Source organism: Vitis vinifera, chromosome 6 (genome assembly GCF_030704535.1).
Source record: "Vitis vinifera cultivar Pinot Noir 40024 chromosome 6, ASM3070453v1".
NCBI classification, from domain to species: Eukaryota; Viridiplantae; Streptophyta; class Magnoliopsida; order Vitales; family Vitaceae; genus Vitis; species Vitis vinifera.
In genome coordinates this window covers 4734185-4750801 of record NC_081810.1, presented here as the reverse complement: position 1 = coordinate 4750801, position 16617 = coordinate 4734185, and the positions used below count along the sequence as shown (strand labels likewise).

The 16617-nt window shown below is 35.4% G+C and overlaps 1 protein-coding gene across 2 annotated transcripts in view; it reads left to right on the top strand.

The window, feature by feature from the left end:
• The window catches only part of LOC100267354 (DNA-directed RNA polymerase III subunit 1), a 59196-nt gene that overhangs the window by 25164 nt on the left and 17415 nt on the right, over positions 1-16617 (top strand). For both annotated transcript variants that reach the window (XR_009465832.1, XM_059737439.1), the window contains exons 14-18: positions 1782-1983; positions 4630-4723; positions 6530-6764; positions 7027-7218; positions 14399-14497. Coding sequence is in view for 1 of the 2 variants with exons in the window: in XM_059737439.1 (XP_059593422.1) it covers positions 1782-1983; positions 4630-4723; positions 6530-6764; positions 7027-7218; positions 14399-14497 (822 nt within the window). In the remaining variant the exon portion in view is untranslated. The remainder of the gene's footprint in view (positions 1-1781; positions 1984-4629; positions 4724-6529; positions 6765-7026; positions 7219-14398; positions 14498-16617) is intronic.

The window sequence follows — 16617 nt, the reverse complement described above, 5'->3', positions numbered from 1 at the left end:
CATTTTATCAAGGTTTTTGGGACACAATCAATGAGAATATGTTGAAGGTTGTTGCTAAAATTCTACTATAGTGGGGTTACAAGTAAGAGTCCAATGCCACTTTCATTGTATTTGTACCTAAGAGAACTCAAATCAACCAAAATTTTAGATCCACCAGATTTGTTACTAATCTCTACAAAGCATAGCAAAAGTGTTATCTCATAGCATCTAAGGGTCCTTACGAGGAGTTCTTATTCAAGAAAGTCTACGGTCTTAGTGGAAGATGAAAGGTGACCTTCAAGTGAAGGAGTAGTTTTCAAGATAGATTTTGAGAAGGCATGTGATTATGTGGATTGAGTTTTCTAAGGCCATTCTTTAGTAAGGATAGGTTTTAGCTCAAAGTGGAGGTGGATTTGAGATTGTTTATAAGCTATTACTTTTTTTGGGTTAAAGCATCTATAGGTCAATATAAGGTGACCCTATTTTCTTTTTTTTCACCATTGTTGTTGATTTGTTGAGCACATTGATTTTGAGAGTTAAAAACCAAAAGCTGCATTGTTTTGAGACTAGGTTTTGGATGCAATTTCCTATTACATGGATGATTGTAAGATAGTCTTTTTGTCCTTAAGTGGTGTGATACCGTTTTGTAGGTGCCTTTTTTTTTTCTTAATATCTTCTATATCCATCTATTTCTTTTCTATTTCCAAGAGCCTAGTAAAAGTGGTGTCTATGACTTTGACATTGCAAGGGGATTTTCTTTGGTAAGGATTGGGGGAATAGATGATAGACTACCTTGTTGATTAGGAGCATGTGTGCAAATTGAAAAGAGATGGAGGTTTGAAATTACATAAGATCTTCTTAAGGAGTAGAGCCCTTCTTGGTAATTGGCTGTGGAGTTTTCCTTGGGAGAACAATGCTTCAAAGCATAGAATCATTGTAAGCATTTATTGGCTACATTCCAATTGTTGGGATGCCAACATTATGGTAAGGTGGTTGCACCACTGTCCTTGGAAAACTATTGGTCAAGCTTTCATTGATTTCTCTAATATTACTTGTTTCTCTCTTGGAGATGGTATGAAAAATTGTTTTTGGGAGCACATATGATAGATTGACCTCTTAAGCTTCAATTTCCAGTTGTTTTGAAGACCCAAAATTTTCCTGTTTATTCTCTTCTAGTTCTGTTCTTTTCCTCTCTATTTTGGAATTTTGATTTCTATTGGAACCTTTGTGTTTAGGTACAATTCTAATTGTTCTTGTAGATGATGTTGGCAGATAGGCCATGGTGTAAAAGGTGAAGGCCTTGAAAAGCTCATCTTTCTAAATAACTTTTAGTTTGAATGCCTTGTGCAGCTAAGATGGTTTCTTAGAGTTGAAGGTGATGCAAGAGACACATACATTTTTCATTTCCCTTTATAGGGGAGATCTATGATATGTTCTAAACCACTAGATACGTCAACCGAGGGAAGTAATCTGTTGTGTGAGGAAAGTCTCAATTGTGAAACCAAATTCAGTTGATAGATTATGGCCATACTCATTGGCATCTATAGAGCCCATTATCTATAAACCATGTTAGTAAAATATGCATTTGAACTGTGCTTGTGGAGTTTCTATATGACATCATTCTTTGGTCTTAGTAGCAAAAATTTCTTTTATGGTCTCATTATTTTTCAAAATGTCTTTTCATAGATGAAAACTATGTTTTAAAGCATTGAGTGATTTTAGCCCTTAAATGTTAAATGCTGTGTTTCTTGCATCTTTGGAGTTACTCTCCATTTGGTCTGAACGCAAATTTGTTTTTGCAGCCAGTGGAGCTGTGGACTGGTAAACAGTTATTTAATGTTCTACTGCGCCCTCATGCAAATGTGAGAGTCTATCTGAATCTTACTGTCATGGAGAAAACCTACAACAAGCGTAGAGGAAAAGAAACAATGTGTCCTAGTGATGGGTTTGTCTATTTCCGAAATAGCGAACTAATATCTGGGCAACTTGGGAAGGCTACTTTAGGTCCGTTTCCTGTCCATTTCTAACATATTTCCATTTTCATGGATTATTTGCTTTTAATCAACAGTCCCACAATATTTAGCTTCTTTTTACGAAATATCTGGTGATGTTTGTTAGGACATGTTTATTTCTTAAAGCTCAGCTGTAATTCTTGATTGGTGAGGTTTCTCCTTTTTCTCCTTTTCTACATATTCTGATTTGTCAAATATTGTTGGATAAGCAGCAAATATGTGAGGTGTCTAGGACTTCCTTTATAGGAAGTTTAAATTTTTGATTGTTCAATTGTTTGCCAAGGCTTTTGCCATTAAGTTTGTTGGAAAAGAAAATATTTGAAGGGAAAGGTTTTAAAAGTTTATTACCTATAAAAAAAAAAAAAGAGTTTTAAAGGGTTTGAATTTAACCTACTACTCATATATAATTCTCTATCAGAACATGGAATTGCAAAATTGCACCAACCACTACATAACAATAGGCTGACATTTTTTTAACACTCTTCCATAAACTGGAGTATACATATTGGTCATGCTCAAAACATTACAGATCTCTTGAAACTGATTTTGGTCCACTGTCTCCCAGATGTGAATCAACACTCGAAAGTTGTTCTCATGATTGCAACTGAAAAGTCTGTTACCTACTTCCTTTTTTGATTGAATTATTTTACTCTCCACTCTCAATTCTCTGTGGTGGTCATCTCTCCCATGTTATCAATGTACTCTTCCCTGAGATTTATTCTGTCTTGAATGGATTAAAGCCTATGAAGGACACTACTTGAGGAGTCAATCTGAGCTGGCCTTGATTTGTAAAGAATCAGAAGATGGCTCCTGTGCCCCCCCTATGGGAGACGCTTACAGTCTCCCAATTCTAACTTCAATGATTACCTGGGTAATGCACCCCCATGTTTCTTTTATTGTTTATTTGTTTTTCCAGGTTGGCAGGGTTTGAATAGAAGTAAAAAAGGAAGAAAAATTTGAAGAGACGAAATGAGTAGGAATTGGTTACTGATGCCTATCAAAAAAAAAAAAAAAAAAAAAAAAAAGGAATTGGTTACTGATTCAATCTACAGTTTGTTCACTCTTCTTGTCTATGTATTGACATATGGATAACCAAAAATTGTTTTGCATAAAACTATAGTATGTCCAATGCCTCAAGTAGTCAAGTTAGTGCATGTATATTAAATGTCTTTAACTTTGAGAGGTGCATAGAAGTGAGGAGGACTACTCCTTTGTGCTTTTTTTTATGCATTTTTGAAGATCTAGAGTGCTCTAATCAGGCATTAGAAGAGTCTTTCCTCAATTTTGTTTGAATGGTTTAGGAATTCATGAAGGGTGGCTACCCTTGCTTTTCTAGAGATCATTGATTGCTTGAGAAGGTGCTACACCACTATAAAACTTCTATTTTTGTTTTGGTTAGCTACTGCTTTTGGTGCATTCTGTATACCTCTTATGTGTTAGGGCATGCCCTCTTTTTTTTTTTTTTGATAGGTGTAAGATCTTTTTAAAATAAATCTCTAGTTTGCCTAGAGAAAAAGATCTTTATAGTTCATAATCCAAATTAACTGTTACTTATAAAAATAAAAATAAAAAATCCAAGGTAACTGTTCTCTTGGTGTGGATTTCAGCAAGTTGCTGTTAGGTCCTTTCACAGGGTTTATTTGTATCATCCAGGAATAGGTAGTCTCTTGTTATCAAAGACAAGTTAAGAGAATTCAATTCAAGACCAGTCCTCCTTGCAGGATATTCAACGACCTAGGTACAAAAAGGTCATGATTCATTGGTTTGAACTTTGAACTGTACTTCTTTGCTGAACATAGCTGCCATGCATTGTTCCTAGCTATGCCATGGTACTATATTATCTTCCGTGAAAGTACAATTTGCAAATGTCCTATCTGAAGCTTCTACCTGATTTACATTTCAAGGTTTTCCCCCTCACATACATGTGTCTTGTATTTAAGCTTCCATGTTCTGGATTTTAACTAGCATAACATCCTTTATTTTGTTGAGAAAATAATGTATATTTACATCCTTGCTGTGGTAGAGCTATTGGTAATTGTGTCGGATTGGGTGGCCATCATTTTTTTCTGAGGATTTAAACACAGTAAACTCACATTCTTATGTTTAAATGTAAATCCATATGAAATGAAAACAGTTTTCCCCAAATTTTACATAAGTGGGACAATGAGGTAACAAGGGAGGGTGCTGAAGCATTAACAGGAGTAATAATAGATGGTAAAGATTAATTACAACGTATATCAAGCTCATAAGGTTCACAAAATCATAACTGAAAAGATCAGTTATCTAAGTGAATGTGTCACTTAGTTCACTTATTGTTACTAATGAGTGGGCATTAAGCTTTAGCTGAAGAACAAACTGGAGGATCCAATGAAATTCCACATTTCTCATGGCTGTTGACCTTAACTCTCCCTATTTTCCTGAAAGCACAATGAGAAGGGGAAAAGTGACAGTAGTACACTTAAAGTGGGAAGTTGCTAGTAACATTGGGCAATGAAGAAACGATTGTCAAGTCACATAAAGGGGAGTAACAAGTAACTTCCTGAATGGACTATTTGACCTGAATGCTATGAAAATATTTGTATTGAACTTATTAGTCTGTGTGTTTTTCACTCTTGAAAAATCAATATTATGTTTGTAGGAAATGGCAACAAGGACGGTCTTTTCTCTGTTCTTCTTAGGGACTATAATGCACATGCTGCTGCTGCTTGTATGAATCGTCTGGCAAAATTGAGGTAACCTTTTAACAAATGTGTTTTGATTGGTGATCACAGATCACCTTTTACTTCAATTTTGTTGAAGCACAACAGGATGTGATGGCTATTTATTAAATCTTTGGTTTATCCTTTTTAAGTACATACATGAACATCTGCATTTTCATGTAGAAGTTCATGTTTATTTTAAACATGGTGAGGTTTCTTAAATGTTTTGAACTTGACTCTTTCCAGTAATGCTTTAAGTTAAATACACTGCAATGGTTTTCTGTACTCTGTTGATGCTAGTTCTTTCAGGATCATAGTTATGTATCTAGCAGCATTGAGTCCTTGGTTCCTCTAAAATATAGGTTATGTTTGGTTCAGGATCAGATAGGATTATATATATATATCCTTGGATATTATTTCCAATGAGCCACGATATCCTTGGATATTATATTTGATAGAATATGTTATATCATGCTCATATTTGGTTTGTTGAAAAAATAAAAAATGGAATATAAAATATATTGCATTTCAATGTTTGATAATTTTTAAATAGAAATATTTCTATTTTTAAAAAAGGGAAATCTCTGTCATGTTTAGGGTTATTTAGAAATCATTCTGCAATTTATAATTTAGTAATTAATTTTTTTTTTGTTAATCACATTGATGATTAAAATGTCTAAAATATATAAATAAAAAATATTAAATTGTATTGTTAAATATAAAAAAGTTATTTTCTATAATATTAAATATTATATTCGTGTTATCTTAGGTTGTATTATATACATATCTTTTTTATTCTTTTCTTTGTGGAATACAAATTTGATTTTTTGATAATTTTTTTTTTTCTGTTTTACAAAAAGAAAAATATAAAAAATTGAAAAAACAGAAGAAAAAATAAATAAATAAAAGGAAAGAAGATTGATGAGCGTAATAAATTTATGATTCATGGGGATATGGGTTATATCCCATATCTTAGGATTATTATATCCTATGTGGAGAGGATATAAAAAAAAATCAATAAGTTATTACATCACTTATCATATCCTATCTTTGATTGAAAATAAGATAGGGTGAATGATGAGCTAACATTCTTATCTCATCACCAATTAAATATGGGATGAGATATGTTATCTTATTTTTTATCCTATCCCACAGATCTAGCCAACCAAGTATGACCATAATGTACACACTAAATTACATTTTATTGCACATGTTACTCTACCTTTATTAGTGCCCTACTTACTAGTTGAAATACCAAAATACTTGAGTGAAAAACTCCTTTAGTTGTTATAAACTTACACTTATATGTAACTATTAATCTTTGAAGGTTGTCCTTCTTGTATTTATCTTTTAAGATAAATGAAGATGGTTGTTTCAGTTAAAATGATTACCAGCATTCCAATTTTTTAGAAGTTTTGAAATTTGTTAAAAATGTGATCTAGTTCTGATGATAGTATATCTACTAAATAGTTACCATGATCCGACAATTGTTAATTCATGATTTGTTCCCATGACAAGCTAATTTTAATTATTTTAATACATTAGCATCGATGGTGTTATACAGGTTTTCCTTTATAGTTTAGGTTACTGTAGAATGTTTGCCAAAATGATGTTTGCTCATCATGTCATCTGATTCCTAGGTGTGCCTAATGATCATTAATTATCCATGTGAATGGTTAATGGCAACAATTTTTATTTTTTTTCAATCAAGGTTATCATTGTTATATATCTTGATAATTAATCAGTATTAGGTAGCTTTGGATACTATTTTTAACAAAAGAAAGAAGTTGCACCATTTTCTCATTCATATATGCCATCTTACTATTGGCTTGGTTTCAGTGCTCGGTGGATAGGGAATCATGGCTTCTCAATTGGGATTGATGATGTTCAACCAGGAGGGCTTTTGAATGACCAGAAAAGTAAGAGGATTGAGGAAGGATATGAAAATTGTCATGAGCTAATACAGCAGTACAATAAAGGGAAGCTGAAACTTCAACCTGGTTGCAATGCTGCCCAAACTCTTGAAGCCGAAATAACTGGTGTATTAAATAAAATTCGAGAAACAACTGCGAATGTGAGGATCAATTTTAGGCTTATTTTATAGCATTCCCTAATTGTATCTTTGTCGGAAAATATCTCAAGTGTCTCGTTTAAATCATTCCTTTGTATGTTCTTTTACTGAAGCATTTATTTGAATAATAGATTTATGTTGTAATAACTTGTTGTACTTATATCGTTTCTTTTGTACTGATTTTTAATTGTTATATACTTTTAACTAAGGTATAGAAAGTATTTTTAAGGAAGCAACTTAATTTGTTCTTTAATTTTTGCAATAGGTTTGCATGGAAGAACTACATTGGAGGAATAGCCCTTTGATTATGTCCCAATGTGGTTCCAAAGGATCTCCTATCAATATTAGCCAAATGATTGCATGTGTAGGTCAGCAATCGGTTGGGGGTCGTCGTGCTCCTGATGGATTTATAGATCGAACCCTTCCTCATTTCCCTAGAAAGTCTAAAACCCCAGATGTAAGTTTATTTCCCTTTGACAGCTCTCTGTTATTGAATATTTATTTTTAATCTGCGAACTAATCCCTATGGTTTTTTTTATCTAGCTTTGTTTTAGGGGTCTTGTGGATTTTATTGTTTTATATATGGTGTATAAGTAAACTGATGAAACAAACTGGAGATAAAGGAGGCATTCTGTACCACCTACCAAACTCGTGTATGAGAAGCCCAACATCATGCATTTGATATGTCCAGATCTGTTATGCCCTGGCCTTTCCCTTATACCATACCCATTGTTGACATTATTGGATTTGGATAAGGATATTAGATATGTCTTAGATGCAAATTCATATCCACTCATTAGATGGAGTCCTTGTTTGATTTGTTATGCACCTATTACCCAAGTCTCCAAGCAATGATATTTCTTTTCTTTTTTTTTTTTGATAGGTAAACAGAAACATTTTATAAAAAGTAAGGCCAAAAAAGGCATTCCAAAGTACACAAGATGTATACAAAGAAACACCTCAAGGCAACACAAAAACAAAGAGGAACACCATCAACAGCCCCCTTAGCCCAAACCCAACCACTCCACAAAGTCTACAAAGGAAGGAGGACTAGGAACTATATACAACTTGCACCAAGCCCAAAGATTACAAATGAAGGAGAATTTCAACCCTTGAATGGACCACCCCTCATTGTCAAATGTCTTACTATTTCTTTCCTTCCAAACAGTCCAGAAAAGTCATAAAGGAGCAGCCTGCCACGCCTTTTTTCTTTTCTTACCCACAAAAAAACCATGTCATCCTAACAAAGCTACTCTAACCGAGGAGGGAAGCACCCACAACACACCAAAAAGAGAGAACGGTAGAACCAAGCAATGAGATTTCTTAAAATGGTTGAACTAGACTTCTGTGATAGAAGTTACATTGATATGAGTGTAACTTTGATGCTGGCATGTTCCAGCTTATTAGTCTGGTTTGGGTCAGGCACTACCTTCGTTGGCTATAAATAATGAGATGTTCACATATTTAGAATTGTTCAGATATCAAAATGTGTTTTTGTCTGATTTTTGATATTTAGAATAGATATGTTGGCTAAGTTGTCATTGTAATACCCCAAGCATTTGATGTGTACCTGTGTTTATCAGTGTGATTTCAATTTTTTTTTTCCTTATTTACAGCATATATTTTTATATTTTTTATATGTTTATAAGTGTGATTTCAAATTTTTGTTTCTTATTTACAGCTTATAATTCTCTATATTCTTTGAAGATTATGGTCTAATGGTTTAAAGTATTTCATAGAAATTCATATGAATTAATTTACTTTTGTGGGATGCCAGACCAAATTGAGCTTGTAGTTTCGAAAAATGGGAATTTGATAATTAGTTCAAGAAAATCCATCATCAATTTGCAAGAATGGCTTGGATTAATTCTACACTGATATCAAAATTACTGCATTTTGATTGGTTTCAGGGAATTACTGAATGTTTGGCTCTTAAACCCCCTGTTTATTGGCCCACAGTTACTCATTTAGTTCCTTGAATCATTCAAGTGAAAAAACAGATAGGGAACTTCAATTCAACTGGTGAAATTCTGTAGCTTATGTTGATAAACCTGTTTAAGTGACTCAACTTCATCATATTTGTAGCTCCTAAATTGTAATGAGATTATCAAAATGATCAGCAAATGGCCCCAACTTTACTAAATCCCATCCTTTAGTTTAAAAGGTAAGGGCCAACAACTGTTTATTCTCTGCATGATTATTCCAGGGGTGGGGTGTACTAGACTGGTGTGCAAGCGTGCAAAAAGGTCTCAACAATGTCCAACTCAAGTTATTAAAGTGCTTAGTGAAGCATGAAATCCAATGTCCCTACTCTCCCAAGTCTTCCCATAAATCCGCCACTCGAGCCTCCTTTAACGAAGCCAATGCATACAGTGGGAAAAAGAATTACACAGGGCTCCTCCGCATGCCATTTGTGTCCAAAATTTAACCCTTCTACCATTATCCACTTCAAAGGAAGTTATACTAAAGAAAAAACCACACCCTTACTTATAGCTTTCCAAATACCAACCCCATAACCATCTCCAACTTCACAAAGGTTTTAACGCACTCCTTCGTTCCCATACTTCCCCTCTATAATGTGCTTCCAAAAAACTTCCCTATTAGAAACATGTCTCCAGCCAAGGAGGGCCTAATTCAAAAAAGAGAGAATTCTAATGCTCAAACCCCCTTTTCTCTTATTTATGCGTTTTCTCCAAAGTCCCACCTCCCTAAAAAACTCCCTTAAATATTCTTTGACCTCAATTTGACCTTCTAGGGATTATAAACAAAGACATGTAATAGATTGACTTGCTCGACAAAGTACTTCTAATCTATGTAAGCCTCCCTCATTAGGAAATATATTGTCTTTTCCGCATCGATAGTCTTCAATAAATGTAACCCTAAAACTTGACACATAACCTCCCTCCTTGGCTCTCTTCAATAGACAACCAAACGCCTCTATGGCTAGAACAAATAAAAAAAAGAGAAAGGATCCCCTTGTCTCAACCCACTTGAAATATGAAAGAAACCGGAAGATGTTCCGTTGACCAGCATTAAAAACTTTGTTGTGGATATGCACTAGTGTATCCAACTAGAATTGTTATTGAGGAATGCTAATAATGCATCTTGATTTCATTAATAGGATTGGATTGGGGTTCAGTTTGTAGTCATTGTCTTACCTCTTCTTTATTTGCTTTCTCTCTTTCCCTTTGGTGTTCCTATATACATCTTGTGTACTTAGATTCTATGTCTTTTATGCTCTTCTAATAATTTTTTTGTTTGCCCATCAAAAATGGAAAAATTGTTACCACTAGGTATAGAAACTACAGGTTGCAGCCATCCCTTAATTTTCATAATACAAGTTATAACTAAAATAATATTTTTGGGAAAAAATTCAATGGATAAACCCAAAGTTATGTTATATCTAGTGCTGCTTTTATGCATGAATAGTTATGGATTTTTATTTTTCAAAATTTAACAGGATCCCTATTGTTTAAAAATATTCACTTTAAGAAATTGTCAATGTTAACATAGTCTGGGGAAGGTGGCTTTTTTTGCTTATAGAGCCATTTAGGAGGCTTTACAAAGACCTAACTTTGGATGAGAGGTTGGATGCTCGCTGGTTCTCTCTTTGCAGATCAGAGATGGCCTGCATTTCTTAATCTGCTGACTTGTAGGCCAAGGCCTTGGAGTGTTTGATCCTTGTTTTGTATATTGTGATATGGATGCTGCCAGAAATTGGTAGTAAGCAGCCTGTTGTCTGGCAGATTTGCCAGAGGATAGCATCTTTCTGTGTGTCGTGGTGTATATAGAGAGGGGAATAAGAGGATAGTTGAGGGTGCTGAGGTCTCAATAGTGAAGTTTAAGGAGGTTCCCTTCCTGTCACTCTATGTGTGAGCATTGAAGGCTGATAGAGGAAGAATTAGTTCCTTTCAGAATTTTTTAGACAGCTCAGGGTCTATTGATTGGAGGAAGACTCTGGTTTTCATAGTCCTTTTTCTTTGTCGTTTAGCTTTCTATATGATTTTCTTGTATACCCCCCTTTTGTGGGGGTGGGATGATAGCAAGGTGTTACAGTGTTTGGAGATGGAAATGGGAACTTTCTCAGTTTCTTGTCATTTCTAGAACTGTGAAGATGGTTTCTGTTGGAGCTTCACTGGGGTTTATGGACCCACACTAAAGAAGGATAGGGAAGGTTTTTGGGGAGAACTGGGGGTTATTAAAGGATTATGGAGTGATCCCTGGTGTGTGGTAAGTGATTGTAACAGGAGTAGATACCCTTTGGAGTGTAGTAGAGGTGGTAGTTTGTCCCCTGCCATGAGGAGATTATTAGAGGTAATTGAGGACTTAGAATTGAGGGATTTTCCCTTTCAGGGATGTCAGTTTACTTGAAGTGGCAGTTTAAGTAATCGATCTAAGTCTAGAATTGATCGGTTCCTAATCTTTGATGACTAGGAGGTTGCTTTTCCTGGAGCAGTCCAGTGTGTCCTTCCTAAACTGGTGTCCGGCCATTGTCCAATTCTTCTTGATGGGGGAGGGGTGAGGAGAGGTCCTACTCCTTTTAGATTTGAAAATATGTGGTTGAAAGAGGAGGGTTTTAAAGATGTTCTGAGATTGTGGTGGGAGGGGCTTAATTTTAGTGGGTCTGCTAGCTTGATTCTAGCTGAAAAAATGAAAGCTTTTAAACCTATTTTGAGAAGTTGGAACAAGGAAGTGTTTGGGAAGATTGAAGTTCAGGAGGTTTTGGCCTTAAACTTTGTGAATTTTCGGGATGAAGTGTAGAGTTGTGGTTCACTGTCTTTGGAAAAGAAGGAATCTAGGAGGGAAGCTTGGGAGAATTACAATTTAGAAGAGACGTCTTGGAGACAAAAATCAAGGGAAATCTAGCTGAAGGAGGAGGATAGAAACACAAGTTTTTTCCATTGAATGGTTAATGCACACAAAAGAAGGAACCAGATGGCTTGAGTCAAAATTAATGGAACGTGGATCATTGAGGACAATGATATTAAGGAAGAAGTGGGTAAAGCTTTCTAGAAGTTGCTCTTAGCTAGTGGTGAGTGTAGACCCAACTTAAGTGGTCCGCCTTTTGAAAGGTTGGAAGCTCTGAAGGCGGAAGGGCTGGAGAAACCTTTTATAGAGGAGGATATTTGTAACGCATTATTGGATTTTAGTAGAGACAAAGCATCAAGCCTGGATGGTTTCTCCATGGCTTTCTAGCAGTTTTCACGGGAGTTCATTAAGGATGAGGTGATGAATTTTTTTAGGGAAATTTATGAAGATGGTTGTTTTGTTCCGAGTTTGAATGCAACTTTCTTAGTGCTGATCCCGAAGAAAAGGGATGTGGAGGACTTGAGGGATTTCAGGCCTATTATCCTGTTTGGGGGGGGAGAGGGGGGCCGCTGTATAAGTGGTTGGCTAAGGTGTTGGCTAATAGATTAAAGCTAGTGTTAGCTAAGGTGATTTCCAACACCCAAAATGTATTTGTAGAAGGTAGGCAAATTGTGGATACAATGCTTATTGCCAATGAAACCATTGATTCGATTTTGAAGAGTAAGGGTGGAGCAATTCTTTGCAAGCTAGATATTGAGAAGGCGTATGATCATGTGAAGTGACTTTTCTTGTTCTTGGTTCTGGAGAAGGTGGGTTTTGGGGAGAAGTGGATAAAGTGGTGTGTGTCCACTGCTAGTTTTTCAATTCTGGTTAATGACACTTCTTTGGGATTTTTTCAAAGTTCTAGGGGTCTAAGGCAAGGAGGAGAAAGGGGTGAAGAGGTTAAAATCTCCCATTTGTTGTTTGTTGATGATACTTTGGTTTTTTGCAAGGCCAACAAGGACTAAGTGACCTTTTTGAGTTGGTTACTTATGTGGTTTAAGGCTATATCAGGGCTGAAAGTTAACTTGGATAAAAGTGAGTTGATCCCAATAGGCAATGTGGAGAATGTGGAGGAGTTTGCTTCTGAGCTTGATTGTAAGGTGGAAAGTTTACTTTCCATTTACTTGGGGATGTTGTTGGATGCACCCTTCAAGTCTGTGGCAACTTGGGATGGAGTGGAGAAGAGATTCCGTAAGAGATTGGCTATGTGGAAATGTCAATATATTTCTAAGGGATGGAGAATTACTTTGATTAGAAGCACATTGTCCAGCTTGCCTATTTACTTCATGTCTATTCTACAATTGCCAAGGGGGGTCAAATTAAGGCTGAAGTAGATTCAGAGAAATTTCCTGTGGGGAAGTGGGGCCACCTAGGCCGGAGACCTCACTTAGTAAGATGGGCAATAGTGTGCCTTGATAAGAGAAAAGGGGGTTTGGGGGTCAAGAGCATTTCTACGCTCAACAAGGCCCTCCTTTGCAAATGGAGTTGGCTCTTTGCGAATAAGAAAGGGGCTTTATGGAACCAAGTAATTAGGGGGATATATGGGGAGGAACAAGGAAGGTGGTGTTCTCGGGACGTAAGAGAGGGGTATGGTGTAGGATTGTGGAAAGCAATTAGGAAGCTTGGACACATTGTTAGCAATAGACTCTCCTTTGTGGTAGGGAACGGTCAAATGGTGAGTTTTTGAAAGGATATTTGGTGTGGGGCTACACCTTTGTGTGCTTCTTTCCCTTCCTTATTTGCCCGAGCTGATCCCATAACAACTTGGGTGAAGGATGTTTGGATTAGGAGGAGGAGTTGGAGTCCTTGCTTCACTAGGTCTTTAATGATTAGGAGATGGATGAGATGGAGGGCCTTTTGTTACGCTTGTGTGGTTAGAAAGTGATCTTGGAGGATGAGGATAGGGTGCGGTGGATGGAAACAAAGGATAGAACTTTCTCGACAAAGTCATTTTACAAAGTCTTAAAGCCAGGCTCTTCAGTTTTGTTTCCAATGAAGATCATTTGGAAATCGTGTGTGCAACCAAAAGTAAGCTTCTTTACTTGGGAGGCATCATGGGGCAAAGTTTTAACCTTGGACCAAGTTAAAAAGAGGGGATGGGCCTTAGCAAATAGATGTTATTTTTGTCAAGCGGATGAGGAATCCATTAACCACCTCCTTCTCCATTGTGAAAATACTAGGGCATCGTGGGAGATGTTTTTCACTCTTTTTAGTGTCTTAGGTGTTTCCTTCTTCGGTTAGGGAAAACCTCTTGGGTTGGAATGGATTCTTTGTGGGAAAAAAATGCAAGACAATTTGGAGAATGGGTCCTCTTTACATTTTTTGGATAGTTTGGAAGACAAGGAATAGAATCGCCTTTGAAGATAATATGTTGTCCATCCAAAGACTAAAAACTTATTTTCGTAGCCCACTTTGATCGGAGACTAAATTGTTTATAAAAGATGGTACAACAACCTTTTTTGAGTTCATTGATTGGGTGAGTTCCCATCAAGGGATGGGGTTGTTTTTTGTATATTTTTGTGGATAGTTTTTTGTTTCAAATGTTAGGGGGTGAGTGTTTCCCTTTCTATTCTGTATATTTTGAGTCGCTATTTTAGCATCTCTTCATAATACAATACTTTTCCTTATCGAAAAAAGAAAATGCTATTTGTACCAATCAATAAAAGATGTGCATGTATTATTCATTCAGATCTTTGTTATGTATCCAAATGATTAATGCACTGACTGCCTATTGATAGCTATGAACTTTCAAAAGCATTTAATGGAATGTTGTAATCTTAATGCAGGCTAAAGGTTTTGTTGCCAGTTCATTCTATACTGGTTTGACAGCTACAGAGTTTTTCTTTCATACAATGGGAGGACGAGAAGGTCTTGTTGATACGGCGGTATATTAGACTCTCTTCACCTTATTTAGCTATTACTTAATTTTTTTAAGTGTGTACATCATATATATTAAGCATATACTTAACCTAAAATTAATATTTAATCTTTCTTTTTTTTTATAGATGTTTTACCTTTTTTACTTACCAAAAATTTAGCCCAAGTTGCAAATATATTACAGATCAATTAATGACATGTCCATTAATACAATTAATGTTTATGTTTGAGAATGAAGTGCACCTATCTTATGGGTTAATATCTCTCAAATGAAATCTGTCAGTAGGGAATCTCATCAGTTTAAAATGTAATGTATGTTAGAAAATCTAGATGTCATCTTCAGTATTAAAAGCTTTTGATGAGTATGGAATTAAGGTGCATTAATCAATGCAGTTATCAATAAGAAATTGGTCATTGTTTGAATTTAGTCAATCAATTTGCTTTAGAATCATCATAGTTTATTTAAACGACCTAAGTTATTTCCAAAAACAAGGAAAAGTTGATTCAGATTCAGAAGATAAAGCAAAGTTTTAATTTTTTTTTTTTTTATCTTTTTGATATGGTTATAGCTGATACCAACAATCAAACAATTAGAAAGAAAAATCTATTAGAATAATAGAAAGCAGTAAAAAGGTCGCTCAATGGTCATACCAATTAATCAACAATTTACACAATAGGAAGAAGAGATTGAAAAAAGGGTAGCTGTGAACCATGAGATTCATTAGACATAAGAGGTATTGAAAGGAATGCAGTTTAAAGAAGGATAGGCCTCCTCAAAAAACAATAGGATTCCAAAAATGTTGTAGGGTGCATCAAAGCAAGGCTATCTAGATAGTCAATAGACCTGCTCTTAGTTCTGCAGATTGAATAAAGAACAAAGTAGATCCTTGGCATGTGCTGAAAATAGTGTGAACTCAGCCCCTCGTTTATTTTTAATCTGAGGGCTTGTAAATGATAAATGAATCATGAAAGAGAACACATGAGGTTTAAATAAAACTTCAAGGGCAAGAACACCCATTTAGATTTGCACACACATATCACATCATTCTCCCTGTTCAGGGAGGACTATAAGTCCTCAAATTCTTATTCAATTCATGTAATATAACCATAAGGACAAAAGGGAAGTGGGAGGCCACCAAGGACATGGATAGGGGTACTGTGGATAGACATGATTGCTAAAGATTTGATTTCAGTCTTTATTGATTAAAACAAAAAAACAAAAAAAAAAAATGATTGCTAAAGATTTGATGGAGGCTATAGCTCTAGATTAAGCTGAGTGGCAAAAAAGGATCAATGTAGCTGATCCAAGTTGTTGGTATTGGAGCTTTGTCTCGTTGAATGCTTGAACTTGAGTTGATCTTGGAACTGGAGATCAATCTGTTGGACATGAAAACTAAATATTTCTTGATCAGCTTGTTGACTGAAGGCAAATTGTAGCATGGTTGGGAAACTGAGGATGTGAAGCTTTTACCTTACATGGACTGATTTCTTAACCTTCACTCAGGCTCAAGTCCTCATTCATAAAGGAAGTTTTGATAATTGAGCCAGAAAAGCTATATGGCACCATCAGCAAAAATATTGAGAAACATATAAATTAATGTGCATTTTTTAAATAAATATTTGAAAATGCTGTTATACAATCATGTGGTGATTCAAGGGAATGCAAATATCATAAAAACTACCCACACATAGGTGGCATTCATCAGCAGAGTATTCAAATCAGGGTTCATCACCTCCGGCACATATTAATTTAGTTTTTACTACCTCTGAACAAAAGGTGCTTTAGACATGAATGCTGGATTTTCTCGTTAGTGGAATTAATTTTAGGAAGTGGTTTTCAATTGGTGATTTGTCACCTACATTTTTACTCGAGCCATAGTCTGAAATTTCTTTTAACTAATTCTGCAATTTTAGAAGATGGTGGTTGAAACTTTAGATTGACCTTTCGACTTATGTCAGATTTCCGACTTGTTGACTCAAAATAATATGCTGTAGTTATTTTCATGACTCTTCTTTTTTCTTTTTCTTTTTCTTTTTTAATTGTAACAGTTTTTTTTCTTTTTTCCTTGGATTGGATTCCCTTCATTTTTATCTGGGCCTCCATATCAGGTCCAAATTCCATTGATGT